Below are 21,371 nucleotides of genomic sequence, written 5' to 3'. Positions count from 1 at the left end.
CTTTCCTTTCAGATGAGGATTGCTTATGTAATGGGGGATTTAACTGTATCGGTACTGCCAGAGTCACCTTTATTGTCTTCCATAGTGAAAATATCTGCCACAATACAAACTGCTATGATACCAGGGACGTCTTTGTCGCTAGTAAAGAATTTTCTTTCCTTAGGCCGTCAAACTTCTGCTAGCTCTGCTCCTCCACTACATGTGGAGGAATTGTACTGCTTCTCTCTCGAATCATCATGGTGGGGAGTCACCACATACTCACCTAGGCCACAATCTTATGACTCCTACTTTTCAGACGGGGATTCCAGAACGAGGAGTCATAGTAGGCACATGGAATGTAGGGAGAGACCCACTTCTTGGTATCCCTCACTCTGGCTACCCACTAATTACCCGTATGGTTCTCATTCCCGGCCATACCGGTCACCTTGAACATGTGTCATTATCAGGAAGCCCTGCTTCTATTTTTGATTCAAATCCAGATCCCTCTTGACAGAAATCCAGGTACAACAGCAACCACCTTATAGCTCTCCTGTATAGAACTTAAGAATTCACATGTTTATGAGGAGGAGCAGCATTATTGTGCTAAAGTTGCTCCTGCAGGCATATCTTCATCACCAAGTGAAGTTGATGTATCTTACACTTCTCTCCCTGTTGTGTATAGGACTTTTTCTAAATCTTCTTTGAATGGTGGCAGAGATGCCGAAAATACCAAGAGAGGTTGTGCGAGAAAAGGCATACAACATTTTTGGACATATTGCACTCCTCTCTGCCTGAACCTTCACTGTGCCTGTGAATGAAGGTCATCATACGCCAACCTCTATTCCACCATATTCTGAAAAAGCCGATACAATATACAAAGTCCATTCTTCAGACTTTTAGTATTTCTGCATGCACCCAACACCTGGGTCACGGATGGTTGCTCCAGCTCAGGAAAAGATAAGGCAGCAGCATTCAAAAACTACACCGAAAGAGGAGCCGCCGAAACTCTTTGTCAGAAAAGGTTATTAATGTGCTAGTCGTCGTCTTAGAAAGGAGAGGCTAATAATTAGTATGAAAGTGGGCACAAAGTGTCTGACTTCCTTGATAAAGGAGACACCCCCCCGCCCCCAAAAGATTAAAATATCTAACTTCAGAAGAACAACTCATTGCGTGCACCTCTTTATAAGCAGTAATCAATGCTTCAGATACTGCAGCTATGTCAGTGGCAATAGCCATTTCTTTGAAATATACCATGGCTACTATCTTCTGGTATTCTCAGAGAAGTTCAGAATGCAATAGAAGATTTTCTTTTTGATGGAAATTAAATTGCATCACCCAAACTGATAATGGTCTACTTTCACTAAATGATTTTAGGGCTGTGCTCAGATCTTGGGCATTTACATCTTTCTGCCCAGGAGGAAGCAGTTTAGGTACAAACCTTATTCAAGACAAGCTCCTGCTTCCTCCTGTCAGTCGTACCACCGAATTGTCCGGAAGGAAATAAAAGTTTCATAGAAGACCCTCCTCTGCTGCTACTGTGACTTCATTGAATCACATGCCAACTTAAAACAGTTTTCCATCTAGAGCTGTTGGGAACCTCATCTAAGGTTTCGTTTACACTGCACGTCACTTGTGGCAGCATGTAGTGTTTGTGAAGTTCACAGAAAAGCAGGTTGCGTCCACACTGCAGTGTGTAGCTGCATATGTCAATGAAAGGTTGTGACTGAGTGGATGCAGCTGGGAAAGGCTCGGCAGTGGGTATCTGCCAGAACCTTTCTCCGCTGCCTCCCCCCTGCTGCTGGAGTCTTTCACTGTGGCAGGGAAAGACTGAGAGCAGGACATTACGCTGCTAAAAACAGCAGCATAGATGAGGGTGGGGTGAGGTACTGTTTGGGTGGGTAAAGAGTACATACCTACAGGTTTCAGAGACGTCTGTATTCTACTCGCCTAAGCAGTGCTTTACTGTCCATACTGCTATTTATATCCTTGTTAAGGAAGCATGTAGTGGATATACTGTACATGTCTCCAAAAGGGGTGTGGAATGTAGGCATACCTTAAAATATCCCTATTCCCAAGTCAAAAGCAGTTGATTTTATTTTCAAGAAGCTTGGAACAATGTTACCGCAGTCCGGTGAGTCCTAGAAATTATAATTGAAAAAGGTTACTCAGCTCAGTTTCAAGCACTTCTAAACCCCATCAATCTTCCTTTTCCCTTCTCAGGGACCCTTCTCACCAGAGATTGTTGAATCAAGAGGTGGAACCCCTTCTTACACTGGGAACAATGGAAGGAGTTAATCTTCTGTTTAGAGGGAAGGGTTTTTATTCTCATTAACTTAGTCCCTAAGAAGAGAGTAGGGTGGTGGCATATTCTGCATTTGTGACAGCTAAATGCCTTAATTTGTTTTTTCAATTTCAGTGTGGCCCCTCTGGCCTCAGTTATCCTTATGTTAGATTCTCAGGATTGGACTGCAGCTCTTGATTTCCAGACCACATATTTTCATATATTGATCCATCCAGCTCACAAGAAATACTTAAGATTTGTAGTTGGAACATCACACTACCACTACAGAGAACTGCCTTTGTCATTAACCCCAAGAGTCTTTGTCTGTCACAGGAACAGCACATTTAAGGAGTCAAGGTATTATAGTTTTATTCATGACTACTGTCCAATTCAGGAAAACTCTCCTCAGCAAGTCAGACACCATACATCACATTCTTAAGCTTTTCACCTCTCTGGGTTCAAGATCAACAAAGAGAAATCCTCTTCAGTGCAAACTCAAACAGAATTTGTAGGAGCTGTTCTAAACCCAACAGCAGTGAGAGTATACTTAACCCAAAACTGATGTAAGTCAGACCTTGTCAGTTACAGACAAATGAACAGATAGATGACTGTGAGGACTGGTCTAAAAATGTTAGGCCACGTGGCATTGTGTTCATTTGTGACTCAGTATCCCACACATCACCGTTGTTGTTTGCAAGTCTAGTTCAAGTCCACCTATCACCCAAGCAGACGCCTTCCTCTGCAGCGTGGGGCTTGGGTCACTTGCTGGAGGATTCTCTGCACCTTGAAGTCTTTAAACCATGATTTGAGGACTTCAGTAGCTCAGACATAAGTTAGGGGTTTGTTACAGGAGTTGGTGGGTGAGATTCCGTGGCCTGCGTTGTGCAGGAGGTCAGACTAGATGATCATAATGGTCCCTTCTGACCTTCAAGTCTATGATTCTATGATCTTGAACATGTGGCAGTTGAGATTCCACAAGAAATGCTATTATGTTTAAATTGGTGGAAGAATCTAGATCAAGTTTGCAAAGGCATTCCATTTTCTCCACTTCTACCCCCAAAGATGATAGTAGTAAATGCTTCTAGTTTGTGATGGGGAGCTCATCTTTTCCATCACAGGATCTGTGGTCATGTGCACAGATTCACTTGTACTTCCATATATTAGAACTCAAAGTGATCCGCTTGGCATGTATGATGCTTTTTCCTTTCTTTCAAGGCAAGACCGTTTATAATAGTCAGTACCACGACAGTGGTTTATGTAAACAGACAGTGAGGAGCTGCTTGGCTGTGGAAATGGTACACTGAACACCAAGTTATAATCATTGCTCTCTGACAGGATTACAGGATAAGTTGGCAGATGGTCTGAGCAGGTACAGACACTCATGTTCAGTAAAGGATTTCCTCATTCAAAGAGTAGTCCGGTGCTGTGATCAGCCAGACATAGACTTGTTTGTCACAGAAAATAACAGTCAAACCTACTGTTTGAGTGCGTCAGAACCCAGAATTCCAAGCTCATACATTTTTCATACCATCAACTGGGGTGTGATATATGCACGCCTACCCTTTTTTTTAAACAAGGCTTTTGAGAAAAATCAAACAAGAGTCTTGATAATAGAGCTGGACAGGAAACAGTTTTCCCGTCCCATGATGATCTTTGAGATTTAAAAAAAAAATAAATTCCCACCCTGAAACAGGACAAAAAGTCAATGTCAAAAGTTTTCGTGAACCAAAAATAAATAAAATAGAAACATGGTTTGAGTTAATCAAAACGTTTTTTTTTTTATTATTTATTTTTCACCATTTTTGTTTGTAATTAGCTTAAATTTTGAACCTGCTCAAAATGACTTCCTGGATTTTTGTTTAGAAAATGTTTAAAAAATGTTGCAACAAAACATTTTGGCAGCTTCAGATGGGGGGGGGGGGGGGTAGAAGAAATAGATGGAACCAACCTTTTCCTGCAAATAATTTGTTTTGACAAATTCACATTTTCCAGGGGAAAAAATGTTTTGTCAAAATATTCCCGACCAGCTCTATGCGGTACTGATTTTATTAGTACCAGCGAGGCCCAGACAGTACTGATACACAGACTGGCTGAAACTTTCCAGACATCCTCCAGAAACGTCAGTGTCTATGAACATGATTTCTCAGGACAGTTGGAAGTGTTCATCCAGATCTGGCATCTCTGCATCTTATGGCCTGGATGTTGAGTGGCTAACTGATTCTGAGAAACCTAGCCTCAGAGATGTACAAAACATTTTGATATGAAGTAGAAAAGATTAAAAAATATTGGATATACCATTTGAATTTTTTTCCCCTGGATCCAAATGGTGTTATCCTGTAGCTGCTATGAACTGGTTCCATTGCTATAGAGATGGTTTACTGGAGCAGAGGGTCCTGCCCAGGCCTTGGAGGAAATTCCTAAAACAGAACATGGTTACTCAGGCTATGCACTGTGACCAGGCTTCAAGTGTAGCTTACAACCCTTGTTTCATGCTACTTGCAGATTCAGGAAGGGGACTGCATTGGTTTATGTTTGAGTCATAGTTGGAAAAGGTGTATTTGTAACTCAAAAGCTCAAAATTTAACTTTTTAAGAATGAAAGCTTAGATTCCGTAGAGACTGTTAAGCCACCCCATTCACCAGAGAAAGTCTTACTCGCCACTGGTGAGTGGATTTGTCAAGTACTGAATGGTAACTTATTTTTTTAATATAATAGAATTATTGCTTAGATCTATTTTTATATGAGTGTCATATGGCACAATGAACTTTTAAAAAATGATATATGATAGCATTTGGATCATTGGAGTAATGAATCCAAGATACTGGATCAGAGAAGAAAGAAGCTGGTTTGAGGTTATGGGTGGAAAAAGGTTGAGAATCCCTGCAGTTGTGGAAGCTTAAAAGTGTTACGCCAAATCAAGCCTTCATAGTGCTAATACAAATACCACACTTGCCTGAGAGTATTACTGTACATGTTTTATTCATACAAAAATGTTTTTATGGTTGTATTATGAACAAGGAAAATTAGTATTAAGGCTATTTGGGGTGCAAGGCCATGGCTTTGTGTTAAAACAAAGGTACATTTTGCATCCATTACAACTCTGACAGAATAAAGTCTTAGTATAAAAAATGGTAGCTTCAGTAGCCTCTTGTGGCCAGGCCTACAATTTTAGGTTATCTGATTTCAGCAGGAGAGCATTTACAACTGAGGTGATTGCCCAGTTTGCACTATTGATTTCTGAGAGAATAAGGCACAACATGTGAAAACCAATGTCTAAGCAGTAATTGGTCCTAAGAGTGTAGAAAATAGTTTTTTCCAGTAGAATTTTTATAATTGTTCTTAAATATTTGATAATTAGTCTTTTTTTTTTTTGAGGGGGGAAAAGAGTAGAAGTTGTTTAAAAACTTAAATAATTTTCAATTTATATGGTGATGTAGCCCATGCTATAATATTTGCTTTTCTTATGAGCTAACCTTTACTTTATCTTTCAGTAGAGATGGAAAATTTAATTAAATGCAGGGTTAAACTGTTAAAATTTTCACATGAAATTAAAGGATTATTTTTTTAAAATTGTCACTAGTACAGCAAAACTTAACATTATGTACTTTAATATGATATTTATGTATGCTAGGTAAAGCCTAAAGTATTTTTAACAGAATACGATGAGAATATGTACTTTTAATTGCAATTACCATTTAATTAGATGCAATTTTCTGCTTTTCTTAAAAATAGCTTAGATGTAACAATTTTCCGTTAACCCCGCAAATCACATACTATAGCAACCTTTTACTCCTAGTTCTTGAAGTGTTTGCAACTAAGGTCCACCTCTAGCCAAAAAACAAACAAAAGTCTTTAATACCTGAGAGAAATCAGTTCTGTTGGTTCACCAACCTTCAGCTCACAAACCAATGACTGTACAGTACCAGAAGGATGTTAATACCACTTCACCTAAAACTGTAAGTTAAAACTTAAGGTCTGATGGAATGGTTGGAGCACAACTGGCAAGTGTTCATTTTTGTTTTAATATCAAAAATTTGTTTATTATCAAACAATAGAAAATGAAGTACTGCACAATGTAAAAACTGGCTTTTTAAAAAACAAAAACAAAACGTAGTTGATAGCCAGTACACCAGTGTTAATTTTGCCTTAGTCCTTTGTGCTTTGATTTAAAAGCATCTGATAAATACATGGATTTTAAAAAAATATATACCCTCAGTCTACTTTTAGATATAATGGTCCACAGATAAACCCTCTGGTTTGGGAGTCAGAATTTCTTGTCATTTACTGATTTTCTTACCCTGTCAGTATAGTTGAAATGCTGTTTAAACTTGATGTGTGTTCCTCTGCAGCCCTAAAAAAGATTGACTGAAACAACACTCCATATAGAATAGTGTAGTCAGTCTGTCTGTGTTTGAAACAATTGGAGTAACAGTGGGTAAACTTTAGTTGTAATTTAGTTAGGCCTCTAGTGAGATTCCACTTCCTGGATTCCCCTGGGCCTGCTGGAGTATCATGCAATTTGTCTACCATTGCTATTTTAGTATGTTGTAAGTATGAGGAGTTCCCTTTTTAAATAATACTTTGAATTAAGTCATAGCAGCAGTAATGAAACTAGTTGGACAGCACTTCAGGGTGCTTTGGAGAATTAGGTTTGCAAATATATTCATTGCAGTGCTGGGAAGCATTCCAATATTTCTTTTGCCATACATTTGGATTCCCAGTTGTTAAAAAGGAGTTGATCTGTTTGGAGTGTGAGCAGTAGAACTCCGTTTTTATTTTTTTATTTTAGAAGAGTGCAATACTTCTGGGAAGCTGTATTCTTCAGTAAATCCATCATAAAATCCTTGCTCTTAATACTGAAGGTTTAAAAAAGAATAGTATGTACTCCAGCAGTGTAAAAGCAAAAGGATTTAAAACAGTAAGGTTTAGTGCACATATTGATGCTGTGCTGGGACTTTAAAGTGAAAGTTTTAAAAATAAATTTTTCTGAGCAAACTTGAAAGGCAAACTTGATAGCCAGTTTTATGAGTCAGTCCCTCTTCTTCTTTTTTTTTTTAGCCAAATTAATTTTTACATCATATTGACAAGATACGATGCTCACTGACTTGTATAAGTAACTGACTTATTAATGACATTTCCCAGCCTTTTGGTGTATATATAAAGTATTTGCAGGTATTTGAATGCTTGCGATATCTTGGAATTTAACAGTAAGGATTTTTTTTTTCCAGCAAGACCACATGATTTCTTTGATGCACAAACACTGGATGCCATACGACATCGAGCCATCTGCTTCAACCTCTCAGCTCATATAGAAAGTTTAGGAAAAGGCCATAGTGTTGTATTTCATAGTACTGTAAGTATTATGTTGTTTCCTCCTTCATATTTGCATTTGTGTATCTGAAAGTGTAATGGCTACAGTGGTATTATTCTAATTCTCACCTTAGTGAAGATTTTGTTGTTAATATTTTTGCACGTGGAATATTATTAATAGGGAATTTTAGCTTATTATTAAAAACAAGGAAATGGAGGAATTTAATTTTTAAGGTATGTTGGCAGTTATTTCCAGTAATCCCAGTTTTGTGCCCTAGGTTTGAGAGATCCAGTTTTGTGCCCTTGGTTTGGGCAATATCTTACAGTAGATATGTAGTGATGAAAATTCTAATTTCAAGGTGTTTTCTCAATCAAAACTCATTTCATTGGCTTCGTAGTATGAGTTCATGTTAGTATGTGGGATATTTAGGGCTTACTATTAAAAAAATTCAAAAAAAGGATACTAGAGTGAGAATAGTTGAAAATATACTTATCAAGAATGATTAACAAAGTCCTATAAAGTATGTGTGCTTGTTTTGTTTATGTATGGTACTATTGGTGGACTGATTGGGACGTCCAACCATGATCTACATCAAGGTCTTTTTTTCGTTATAAAGTTATGGCCAAGATAAGTATCTTAATCAAAATTCACTGTAATATTTTTAGTATTGTATTTTAGATTTCCTACTAAGAATATGTAGATGGACAGGACTGATATTAATATACACTCATGCAGAGGTCAGCATGGTTCACTTCAGAAAATTGTGTGATAGTGTTCCATCAGTGATGAAATATAGGGATCAGAATGGCTCCCCTCTCTAATGGCTCCCTCCTTCCTTCCCCCCCCCCGTACAAACTGACCTTTTGGAGGTGGGGGCTTCCTTCTTTTCCTCAAGTCTGCCATTCATGAGATGGTGGGTAGGTGGGGCACTGACTAGATCCCAAGGCCATTAGTCACTTAGGTCATAGTCAACTTAAATACCCATAGATATTAGCCTGGCTCTCATTAACACAGAATTTCAAATTTGTCACATGCAGTTTGGCAAATGGTGCTACCGCCCACATACACAGGACATCTTCAAATAGGGGTGGGAATGGGAATTGTAATCTATGAGAGCCTTTTACGCCAAAGGAAGAAAAAATCCAAAAGAAAATGGACTTGGCTCCTGGAAACTAAGTGGAACAAAATGGAGTCAGCACAATGCAGTATTGCATATGATGAATGTCTTTGCAGTGGGAGAAAATTAGAAGTCTTTTCTAGGGTGAAAAATCTGGGAATAGTGGTTATAGATTTGATGACTCACTCCTTACTGAACGCACTCCTTTTGTACATTTTTGAGCCTATTCCTCTGTAAGCAGGATAAGTTAGACAGTTGGGGTACTATTTCATTAATAAGACTACATACTAAAGTTTTTGTGTAGTATATAATAAATTCTTGTCAAATATGAGATGGTTTGCTTTGAATATCACTGTTTTAAAACTATAGAGATTATTTCAAATGTTAGATCTTTGGTGATATAACTTTATCAAAATGGAATTCTTCGAGCAAGATTTTTGTGATAAAACTTTACCTATCTTCCTATCTGACTAGGCTGTTTGGCTATAGTGGTTGCTGCTTACTTTGACTAGATGCTTCCATGTTTACATTCTTCGTATTTTTTTTCTTTTCTAAACTCAGAATTGGTTACTGTCATCTTTGTTGTTGGCATGTGGACTCTCTTCATAATTGAGCTAAGTAGAAAACACGAGATATCACATTCTGTTTACCTATCAGTAATAGATTCTAATCTCTGTTCAAACCTGCAATTTGTAGTTTGTCTGCCTCAGATGTTGCTTTCTCAAGATGATGTTTTTTTCATTTATGACTAGCTTTGAAATTGGTAGAATTACTTCCTTTTGGAATATTTGAAGGCTGAGCCACTTCTCCCACGAGAGATTTCTGGCTTCCAATAGACTTCAGCTTTGTGAAACTTCTCCTTTGAACACAACTAGTGTTACACAGAAATTGTGGGAAAAGTATACTGTTTTGAATGTTAATATACATTTTCCCATCTCTTTGGGTATTTGTATTTTCTCTGCAGGCAAGTTAGAAGTATAAAAATAATTACTATATCTTCTGGGTTTATTTCAGAGTTCTGTTTCTTGCTGGTTCCACTTATCACAGACCATTCCAAAGATGTTTAAAAATGTGAAATCAATAATGTAATTGCAATGGAATGCAGGAAGTTCAGTTGTTGCCAATTTTTTTTTTGAAGGTGGGGTTTTTCTGCTCTCCAGAAGAGGTCAGCAGATTACCATTTATCTATAATTAACCTTTCTGATTCCTAACTGGAAAGACTTTCAGATGATCAGTACTGTAATAGTAGATATGCTGTAATTCAGTTCCCCCTCTGCAACTAGATTCCTGTATACAGTGTAAGTATTTTATAAGAAAGGTATATAACTTTTGTAAAAGAAATAGTACTATACATAACTCACCCACTTAAAATTATTATCTCTTCCATAATAAAATGTTTTGTTTTTTACAACAGGGTGAATGGTACACTTACAAATAGAATACTTCACGTGAGTGGAATAAATTTAGCTTTAAAAATAGTGTTTTTCTTTTAAAGAGGACCTTCAAGTCTTCACAGCTGTATGGTGACAGCAAAGCTAGCTTCTACTATTTTAGTTATATTGTGGATTTTACAGACAGAAGCCATATTCTAGTTGCTAATATTACAGTGGCTGGTTTGCACACTCCTGACTGTACATGTATTCATGGTTTTCACCATGAAATGAGCACTACTTGTGACTCTGGTCCTCTCCAAATTAGATCCATGGGAGAGTCAGAATTACTAAATACTAATGCAGCACTATTTCTGATAGATGAGTGGGTTCTGTAGCTGATTGGGTAATCTATTTTAACTTGACTTTTCAAGATTTTAGAGGTTTCTGTCTTTCAGGGAAAGAGTTCTGGTCAGTTTAGTGTGGAAATTTAGGGGATAAAAATTAAAACTCTAAAAAGAAAAGCCAATGAACCGTGTTCATGTTAGTAAAAGTGTTCTTACTTAGTGTGAGTAGAGAATCTGTCATCCCTGTCAAACTAGTTATTCAGCTCTCTTTTTAGGATACCAAGTAATCCATGTTTTGTAAGGGTAAGAAGCTGATGATACAAGTTGCAAGAAACATTTTTTTAAAGAGTGAATTGGATTTAGAATTTTTGTCTAGGAAAACCCATAAAATATACCTTTCATAACATATATATCTAATTGCATGCTATAACTATGTACTAATCTGTAATGGATAGTCGTTATTAACTTCTCCATTATAAAATAATCAGCATCTTGACCTTGAGCCTATTCAGTTAAAGTTGCTGTTAATTCTAGAGGGCTATTGAGGCACTGGTTTCTTGCATTGATCACCTCTGTTCGCATACAATTCTGATTTCAGTTGATCCTCTGTTCCTTATAGCCTTCCACTTTAAAAAATAAACGGGCTCTTTGTCACGACCTGCCCATTCCTGCACACCGTATTAAGCACCTGTGGGACCAGTGTGTCCTTTTTGCCCCTCTAATCTTCTTAGAAACTTGCCTGTAAATATCAACCATTGCTGGCTGCTTTTCTTAACTCTTTTTTGAGGGCCCTGCAGGTCTCTTCAGAACTCACTGATAGACTATACCTGCAGTCCCTGGGCTTGACAAAACTGTTATTTAACAAGAGTAAATATAATACTAACAAAACAACAACATTCAGTAACCTTTCTCCTTCATACTCCACTGAGGACAGCCTAAGCTTATAAAAGCCCATCAGTGCTGCTTCTCCTCACAGGAACCAACTGACTAACCTTCTTCATTTCCCAGGAGTTAGCTGCTAATGCTTCAGATTCACCCCTGAAGTTCTGAATGAGCTGTCTGTGTGGAGCTTCCATCCAGAAGTCCAAGCCTCTATTTCTGTGCACCCGGGTGGATTTGATTTCAATCAAGATATAAACCATGATTTAACTCACGAGTCAGGAAGACTCGATTTATTCATGGATTTCTACATAAAAGTGCATTCTTGTTGGTCGTTATAAGCCTTAATACATATTCTTCACAACTCAGATGTCTGTTTCATTTTTAGAAGATACATAGTGTACATTTTTAAACAATGATTTATTTTGAAAACTTTTCAGATTAGTTTTACAGCTATATCAGAAAATGAATGATTGTTTGATTATTTCATTTACCAATGGTAATTGAAGCAGATATTTATGAAGTCATTGGGAGGTGAACTATCTCCAGTTCAAGAGGTTAATCATTAATATTTGGAGGATTTTCTTGCCATGCTATATTATAGATAGATATAGATATTTAGGTCAGAAGGGACCATTATGATCATCTAGTCTGACTTCCTGCACAACGCAGGCCACAGAATTTCACCCACCACTCCACCACTTAGGAGGAGAACATCACCAGACAAACATTTAAATTGTTTATTTAACTAAAACAACAACATTAAGTATTGTGGATTTTTTTCTTCAACAGCAAACATATAATATTTTAACAAAAAAGCATGTGTCTCTCGCTTCTCACATTTATCTCCAGACTTCTTCTCCTTGTCCAGATCTATTCCACCCACAACAATCTTCTATTCATTGAACTTTTTGAAACTTTGTACTTTTAGAGAGAGGTAAGGGATTGACTCTGTGTACAGAAATTTGCAGAGGAACAGTAAGGCTGAGGTCTGTTATTTCTCACCTCTATATATTTATTTAAAAACATTTTTGTTTTTAACAAGCATGTTATCTGTGGAGATACAAATCCACAGTTTGAGAACTGCAAAACTAAGCATCTCTGATGGTATCTTCTAGATTGACCACTGAGTCCCGTTGGGTAGGTAGATAGATTAACCTAAATAATCTATACAGAAGCCCCTGGAACCCCATAAGATTGGGTCCCTAATCCATGAACTGTTGGAACTCATTTACAAAACTTTTCTTAACATTACATGAATATATTGTCTCATACTATAGAATTAGATTGAGCTATGATGTATCTTAATTAAAACTATCTTTAGATTGGTTTTTTTCCTCAAAAAGCAATTTATAAAAAAAATACGATTTAAGTAAAAAAATACGTTCTTAAAAACATTGATTTTTATCCACCCTGCTGTGAACCCAGTGGCATGTGTACTTTTTGCTCTTTGTCCCCTAACATACCTCATGTAATCCTGCATGGCTGTCCCTTCTGGTTTCTCAGAGGGAGGCCATGCAGTGGAGCCCTTAGCACTGCAATCAATTAGTGGGTATTAGCAGTCTTGAGAGCTCAGTCCGTTTGATCCGGGCAGGGCAATGGCGAGTCTATGAACCCTAGCCCTCAGGCAGGGCATGGCACCAACAGTTAAGGGTTCTGAACTGAAATCGGGACAGAGTAACACAGTCTGTAAGCCAAGGCCCTCAGTCAGGGCAGCAAGCAGTTAGGGGCTCTGGCCTGCAGCCAGGACAGATTGGTAAGGCAGTCACGATGCTCAGGCAGGGGTGAGCACCAAACATAGGCCTCCTGGCCTAATGTGGGGAGGCCGCCACCCCAGGAGTGCGGTCGCAGGGAGACCCCCCACATCCTACTCCACCGGTCCCAGCCCAGGGCCCTAATGGTGGCAGAGTGGTCCACCACTGTGTCAGCGGGGATTCACCTGCAGACTGTCATCTAGTTTCCCCAGGCTACTTCTAAACGCTGGGGAGGTACGTACCTCCATGCTGTAGGTGTCCTCCATCTCCCCAGGATTGGTGATCAGCGGTAGCCCGAGCCGCTTGTCGGTGCCTCGGTCGGCCAGCAGCCCTGGGAGCTCTGGCCAGTCCTTAGGAGGCAGCACCGGGAGCTCCTTCTCAATGTTGCACTCCAGCAGCAGGGGAGAAGCCTCTGTCTCTGTTGGCAGCTCCAGCGCAGCTGAGCTCCCAGGCCCACCTTTTGTACTTCCTCTTCCCTGTCCTGCCCCTCAGCTTCTGGTGGGGCAGGCACGGTTTTCCTGGCTCCGGAGCCGAAGGGATGGGTTGTGGTGCTTCCTGGTCTGTATCCTCACTACCCACCATCATACAGTTTTGCTAAACATTTATCTTTCGGCAGCATTTACTGTCAGACAGTTTTCAAATCAACGTAGTTCCTTCTCAGAGAGAGAAGGTGGGTGAGGTAATATCTTTTATTGGACCAACTTCTGTTGGTGAGAGACAAAGTTTTGCTAAAGTGACCATTGCTTGATGCAGATTATCTTGCCCGTTATTATCCCATTTTGCCAGACCTTGACAGTGTAGTTGATTTGGCTCTCTGAGTGCTCACTGAGAAAGAAGGCATTGAGAGCTGTTTGGCAGAATCTTAACCTTAATAAGGCAAAGAGAAAGTTGGTAGGCTGGGGGAAGCAACTGAAAGAAATGGTAATGGTGGTACAAGCCTAAGTTTTGTTACTCAAGTTGTGAATATGAGCATTTTCCTAATCTCTTACGTGCTGCTACATGTTTAAAATGTTAGTAACCAGCACTTGTCAAGAAGGTAGTGATGTTTCCTTTTGATTATAACTCTTGTGAGTTATCTGTGCCCTTTTTTTTCTATTATTGTGGTGCTGTATAGGTGTGGCAGTACTTCGAAACCCTTCAAAAACTTCAGCCTCCTTACTTAGAAATGCGTCTTGCTGGGAGCATGTTACACTCATGCATCAGTATATGCTTTCTTCCAGTATGCACACATGGTGTTGACTTTGATCTTCTCACGCCCCTTATGGATTGAGTTCAGTACATCTTAGAAGTTACATATATGAGAGAAAGTGAAAGGAAATTAGAAAGGAAATTGTTTATAATGTAAGTTTGGAGGTGCAGTGTTTCCAGGGTGATTCTGGCCATTTAAAGTTACAGCCGATCAAAGTTTGAAACTCTAATCCAGCACATTTTAGAAGTTTTCTCTCCTTGGGTCTTAAGACAGCAGTTTGAAATCAGAAGGGAATCTCAAGTTGACTAGGGAATGCTGGATGTTTTACCAGTGAACCCAGCTTGACCAGTGTTGGGGAAATCTTGTGTGATTATTTTAGATTTTCTTGTCTGGGAACTATGTTATTGTTGGCATGGTGTATTTAAAAAAACCCCAAATACGAAATAACTTTTTATGTGCCTGAAGATGAGTACATTGTAGAAGTTTAAATATTCATACAGTGCCTTTAATTTTTCTACTGGAATGCTTAAAATTACAATGACGATAGATACAGGGTTTTATAATAAAATGCAAACAATATTTAATTTTCTGTTTAATTTTAAGCTAAATTGACATAACCATGTGTTGAACTGAATCCTTTTCTGTATGTCACAGACTAGTAAAAATAAGATTGAATACTGTTAACCTAAGAAGTCAATATGGTTTCTAATTTTGGAATTCTAGGGCTACAATGGCCATTTAAATTTGCTGTAGATCAAAGTTTGATATTCTAAAACAGGGGATTAAAAATCTCAAGAGGGCAAAATTCATTCTATTTTGATAAAATGAAATCTCAGTGAGGAAGGTATTCTTTTAACATTCCTTTAATCTGAATTAATTTGTTGTTACCCCATCCACATAAGTTTGTAACCCAAATACAATATTTAGTTATCTTAATCTTTCTTTGTAAGTCATTTTCTCCAGACCCTAGTGGTTTTTGTTGCTCAGTCTCAGAACTCCAGTTTCATTATCATTCTAGCTGTGTTATATCCAGTATTCAACACAGCGAGCCAGATTCTTTGGTCAGATAGAGCCATTCTTCTTCGAGTGCTTGCTCATGTCCACTCAGCATAGGTATGTGTTCTTGCCTCATGCACCAGTGCTGGAAGTTTTTTCCCCAGCGGTATCCATAGGGAACCGGCTCTGGTGCCCGCTGGAGTGGCGTGCACATGCCGCAGTATATGGGGTGCTGCTGGCTCCCCCCACTCTCAGTTCCTTCTTGCTGCCAGTGATGGTGCTGGCACTGTTTCTGCTTCAGCTAACGCTGTTACTTTCCCGTTCATGCAAACTCATTAATTCTTGTATTATAGTGTATATAGTTTTCTGTTAGCGTTAGTAAATCCCTTAGCTATAGCTAGTGACTTCGTAAGTCCCGAACAGGACTTTGCCTCAGGATGGGGCATGCCCTGGTCCCCAGGCTTTTAAGCCCTGTGATCGCTGCAAGAGGTCCATGCCCATTAGTGATCCACACAGCAGCTGTCTGCGTTGCTTGGGCGAAGGGCACGTTAGTGGAAAAGTGCAAAATTTGCCAGTCCTTCAAGCCAAGGACTAAGAAGGAGAGCGCGATATTTGTTTAAGAGCGCTCCTTATGGAGTTGGCCCTCACGCCGGCGGTGGAGCAATGCTCCAACTCTGCACCAAGCACTGTGACCTCGGTACGCAGTGCCTCATTGGGACCGTCCACTGGCCTGCACCAGTCCCCATCCGTGGCTCCAACCAAGAAGCCCAAGTGGGAGGGACAAGGCCGGTCTCCAGCCTCCCCCAAAGGTGCGGGTAAGGACCTGTGCCGAGCAACTCTTCACCCCCATCGGGATTTCAGGCCCAAGCTCTGGTTGAGCAGGGTAGCCCAGCCCGCTCCCCGCCAGCCACCCCGGATAGTGGCAGAGGCCTCCGCCGGCTTTGGGTACCGTCCGCACCGGAGGCCCTGCAGGAGATAGTGTTCCTTCCCCGTACTTCCCACACCGACTCTTGTAGTTTCTCGGTCATGGAGTAAACCTGTGTTTGGACCACCACAGTCTCCATCTCAGTGGCACCGTTCCCCGTTGCGGGGGACGTTCCACCAACGCTCGCCCTCTCGTAGCCGTGACGCTGCTGACCTTAAAGGCAGACACAGCGCAGTCCCATTCGGTCCCCGGAACTTGGGCACGGGCAGAGAGGCTCAAGGCGCAGCTCGCTGGCAACCGGGCCCAAACCTCTAGAGGCACATGCCCCTAGTAGGAGTACCGGTCCCGGCACCCAGTATCTCTGAGACCACAGTACCACTCTAGGGACCCATTGAGGGATTGACGCTACCATTCGTTGGACCGCCACCAATCCCCTAGAAGGGCATCACCCCTTGCGGGTGCTTCCTGGCACCGGGCCTGTTCTGACTCCCAGTACTGTTGGTCAAGTGCCAGATATAGATTGCTGACTGCAGGCCGTTGTGGCTCCATCGAGAGCCACCGGTCCCCAAGACCCCATTCCAAATCAGACTCCAGATGGAGTGACCGGCATCAGTCAGGGCAGAGTCACCATTCCGTGCTATCCTGGTCTCCTGGAGTGACCGCTCAGGATCCAGCCCTGGTTCAGAACAAGGTTCCCTGACAGTGGGACAAGCTTCAGTACCAGGCATAGTGACCAGTGCCGTGGTACCCATGAATAGCCCTTTCAAACGGCCTGCGCTGTGTCTGGAGCCTCAGAGACCAGATGCCTCTCTCTCCTACCCTCCTCCAGTGCACGAAGCCTTGGGCGCAAGGAAGCCACAGGTTCAAGAGGGAGTAGGGGAGCAGGCCACCAGGGGTTGCGAAGGACCCTACGGCACCAGCATCTTCCTCGTCGCCAGACGAGGCTATAACAGGGTCCCCTCTCCCGGTTCCTTCCGATGACGCTAAAGCGCACTAGGAACTACTGAAGAGGGTCGCAGGCAACCTGGGTCTTCAGGCGGAGGAGTTAGAGGAGCCCTTGGACTCTCTCTTGGGCGTCTTAGCCACCAGCCTTCTCAGTTGAGCTTGGCATGCAATAAGCAGGCAGGCAAGTGCTCATTTTGAGGGTACGCCTGAGGGCGACCTGCCTGACTGGGCAAGGGCTCCCTGTCAGATGCCTTCCTCCTGCCATAGGCAGGAAGCCTGACGTACACGTTCCCGCCGATTCCACTCATCAGCGAGGTCCTAGCGAAAATTGAGAGAGGAGACTTCAGGTTATTATGATCGCCCCAGCGTGGCCTCGCCAGCACTGGTTCGGGATGCTGTCGAGCCTGGCAGCGATCCCTCTGTGGCCTCTGCAAACTGACCAGACCTGCTGTCACAGGATCACGGTAGACTCTTACACCCCAACCCTTGTGTCCCTCCACCTCAGAGCATGGATGTTGTGAGGCTGAACCCTGAGGAATGGGCCTGTTCGGAAGTGGTCCAGAAGGTCCTCCTTGAGAGTAGAAAGCCCTCGACTAGACAGACTTACCTGTCAAAGTGGATGAGGTTCTGTTGCTGGGCAGCCAAACAGGGCATCTTCCCGTGGCATTCTTCAATGCAGTCAATCTTAGACTCCCTGCTTCATTTGAGGGGAGTCTAAGTCTAAGACTCCTCTATCAGGATGCATCTGCCGGCCATTTCCACCTTTCATCCGCCAATCCAGGGGCAGACGGTGTTCTCTCACGACACGAGGGTCAGGTTCCTCAGAGGTCTTGAGAGACTTTTTCCACAAGTTCGATCCCCGGTCCCTCATTGGGATCTGTACTTGGTTCTGTCCAGGCTCATGGACCCGCCCTTTGAGCCTTTGGCTTCATGCACCCTGTCCCACCTATCGTGGAAGGTAGCTTTGGTGGAAGTGATGTCAGTAAGTCAAGTCTCCAAGCTGCGAGCCCTGACCTCTGAAGCGCCGTATATGGTCTTCTATAAGGACATGGTTCAGTTCAGGCCCCACGCAGTCTTCCTTCCCATAGTGGTGTCTATTTTCCACATGAGCCAGGACATCTTTCTTCTGGTCTTCTGCCCCAAGCCCCATGAGACTGGTGAAGAGAGGCACCTTCACACTTTGGATGCAAGAAGGGCCCTGGTTTTCTACCTAGATGGGACAAAGCCTTTCTGTAAGTCGACTCAGCTTTTATCTCTACCAGCTGATAGAATGAAGGGCCTCCCGGTGTCCACGCAGAGCATTTCCAACTGGATCACCTCTTGCATTTGCACATGCTATGAGTTGGCGGGAGTGCCATTCGACCAGAGCACGGGCATCTTTGGCAACCTTCCTGGGACACTTCCTGATCCAGGACATCTGTCAAGCCGCAACGTGGTCCTTGGTGCACACGTTCACACCCCACTGTGCCATCACTCAGCAGATCAGGGACGACGCTAGGTTCGGCAGAGCTGTGTTGCAGTCTACACGTCTGTGAACTCCTACCCACCGCCGAGAGGTACTGCTTGGGAGTCACCTAAGTTGAATGGACATGATCAAGCACTGGAAGAAAAGACAGTTACCTTTTTCCATAACTAGTGTTCTTCGAGATGTTGCTCATGTCCATTCCACGACCCATCCTCCTTCCCCACTGTCGGAGTTTCCGACTAGAAGGAACAGGGTGGAGGGAGCCGGTGGCACCTTATATACCGTGGCATGTGCGCGCCACTCCAGGGGGTGCCAGAGCCGGTCCCCTACGGCTACTGCTGGCGAGCACACACACCTAAGTTGAATGAACATGAGCAACACATCTCGAAGAACATGAGTTATGGAAAAAAGCAACTGTCTTTTCTTTGCTGCTCAGGAGGCACAAAGAGGTGTACAGATTCTGGAAGTAAATGCCAAGTGAAGAATTCACTTTAAAAAAGGAAACTCTTCATTGGCATAAACCCAGTGGAGGTGGTATCTGGTCCAGCAGGAGGTGTGCCAGAGTAGAAAGCAGGGGCAGAGCTCTGCTATGCTAATCTCCCACTGGTATAATTTAGAATAGCCTCAAGACTGCTCTGACACCAGGGCTGAGCCAGCTCACTAGCGATCACCCTCCACCCCCTGAGCAAAATTCAGAGGCTATGGAGAACTGAACCTTATATTCTACAGCTCTACAGAAAGGAATTGTTATTCACCTGCTCCATGGTGTGATACTCCAAAATGTTGATGACTGTTTTTTGCTGCCATATTGCACTGCAAACGTCTTAATTTCCTGCTGCGATCACGCTAGGTCTCTCAGTATTACTACTTCCTGCTTTTTCTATCCCATTGGTGGGATAATTTCCTATATTTTTGTGCAAAAATATAGGAAGCATCTAGTTTTTGACATTTAATAGTAATTTGTCAATAATTGCCACCTCCCTTAGTAGAAGGTACTTTACGAGTGTAACCTTTGATGCCCATCACTTTATGAACTTGTTGCAATGCTAGTTCTTCTCAGACACCGTTCTTTTATGCAATTATTTTCTTGTTAAAGAAGCCAAAGGTGAAATATTTTCTAAAAAACAGTTATAAACAATGTGTATGGTGTAATTAATGTATTTTATTTCTATGGAAATAAAAACTGCATTTAAAATGTCCTCAGAGGCCAATAATTTTCTATATCCTTGACTTTATATCACGTGTGTCTAACATATTTGTTCATTATTGTGGATTTCTAGCCAACGGCAGTGTTTTTCTGTCTTTAAGCAAAATGATTGTGAAGAATCCATGTTTTTCAAAAATCCTCATATCTCTTTAATTAAAAAACTAGTAAAGTAGATGCCAGCCCTGGAATCTCAGGTGATGAAAGACTACATTCAGAGGCAGAATGCTTGGAAAGCTTAACAGTATATTAGACAATTATACATATTTGAAAATTTGTACATTAGTGTGATATTAAAAGCAGCTGTAGATGAGTTTTTGAAGGTACAAATAAGGAGAGAAAAATACACAAACGTTCTAGTAAACCTAAATGTAGACCTCAATTCTATATTTTGTTTGATACCTCGGGGCATGTTTACACTACAAAATTGACTTGACCTAACTTACTTCGGCATACAGCTGCCACACTAATTATATCACTGGTGCATGTCTACACTTTACTCCTTGTGTCAGCGGTGCGTCTCCTGACCAAGAGTGCTTGTACTGATTGTACTGTCAGTGTGGGGCATTGTGGGATGGCTTGTGGAAAGCCTATAATAGTCAATGTAAGCAACAGTGTTAAGTCAGCACAGCAGGGCAGTTAGGTCAGCGGAGCAAAATGTTAGTGTAGACCAGTGGTTCTCAACCTATTTACCATTGTGGGCCGCATATGCAGCTCTCTTTGTGTAACGTGGATCACATCCACACAATATATATCCTACCTGTATGGCATGGTGGATGTCACATGGGCTGCAGCTGTTGCTGATCGGGCGACAAATGGGTTGTGGGTTGAGAACCACTGGTGTAGACACTTACATAGGTCGATATAAGCTGCCTTGCATCAACCTAGTTCTGTAATGTAGACCAGGCGTCGGTATAATTAAATTTACTATATTTAGTTTTATCTATGATTTGTATGATTGGCTTTTCTTTTGGTAAATGAAATCACCCAGTTTTGTCTTCTGTCTTTAAGTATCCATTGGTAACTTGAAAGCAAGCATAATTAAAGAGTCGAAATATTTTTATGGAACAAAATTATACAGAAAGCCTTTCCCTGGCAAGAAGACTAATTCCTGTTTTGTAGTGAAGGTGAAATCTAATTAAATCAATTCAAGTGATAGGTAACTATCAGTGTTCTTATCCACAGATAAGCACCATGTCATCAGCCTAAGTGTACTAGAAAAAAAAACAGTTCAAGCTTATTCTGAAAGCGTTCATGCTTTCTGTCAAATCAGCTTAAAGGAAAGGGGATATGAAATTGAATCAAGTCAGCCTTTTGTTATGAACGTGACTGCACATTCCTGGAAGTGTAGGCATATCTGGAGACTTGATTACTCTGAAAAATTTTTTTTTACACTGTCCTGTTGATGGCATGATATTGATGAATGAGTCAATCTTATTACTTTCTAGAATGGTTGCATATAGATCACTGAAAAGGTAGGTCAGTTCTCTGAATTCATAGTGTCAGTAGGATTGTAACAGAATCCTAGTGCCTGGGTCTCCACTTTCAAATGTCAGGTTTCAGAGTAGCAGCCGTGTTAGTCTGTATTCACAAAAAGAAAAGGAGTACT

The 21,371-nt window shown here is 41.4% G+C and overlaps 1 protein-coding gene across 8 annotated transcripts in view; it reads left to right on the top strand.

Annotated features, from left to right (window-relative positions):
- AEBP2 (AE binding protein 2) overlaps positions 1 to 21,371 on the top strand; it is an 86,920-nt gene that overhangs the window by 49,660 nt on the left and 15,889 nt on the right. For 5 of the 8 annotated variants that reach the window (XM_073318705.1, XM_073318687.1, XM_073318678.1 and 2 more), the window contains exon 5: positions 7,489 to 7,613. In XM_073318705.1, coding sequence (XP_073174806.1) covers positions 7,489 to 7,613 — 125 coding nt within the window. Of the gene's footprint in view, positions 1 to 7,488; positions 7,614 to 9,249; positions 9,854 to 9,971; positions 9,987 to 10,102; positions 21,346 to 21,371 lie in introns of those variants that run through there. The other 3 variants (XR_012155727.1, XR_012155726.1, XR_012155729.1) reach the window with 3 other exon arrangements.

This window comes from Lepidochelys kempii, chromosome 1 (assembly GCF_965140265.1).
Source record: "Lepidochelys kempii isolate rLepKem1 chromosome 1, rLepKem1.hap2, whole genome shotgun sequence".
NCBI lineage: Eukaryota > Metazoa > Chordata > Testudines > Cheloniidae > Lepidochelys > Lepidochelys kempii.
Note: the sequence above shows the minus strand (reverse complement) of the source record. Positions and strands in the feature narration are given on the sequence as shown.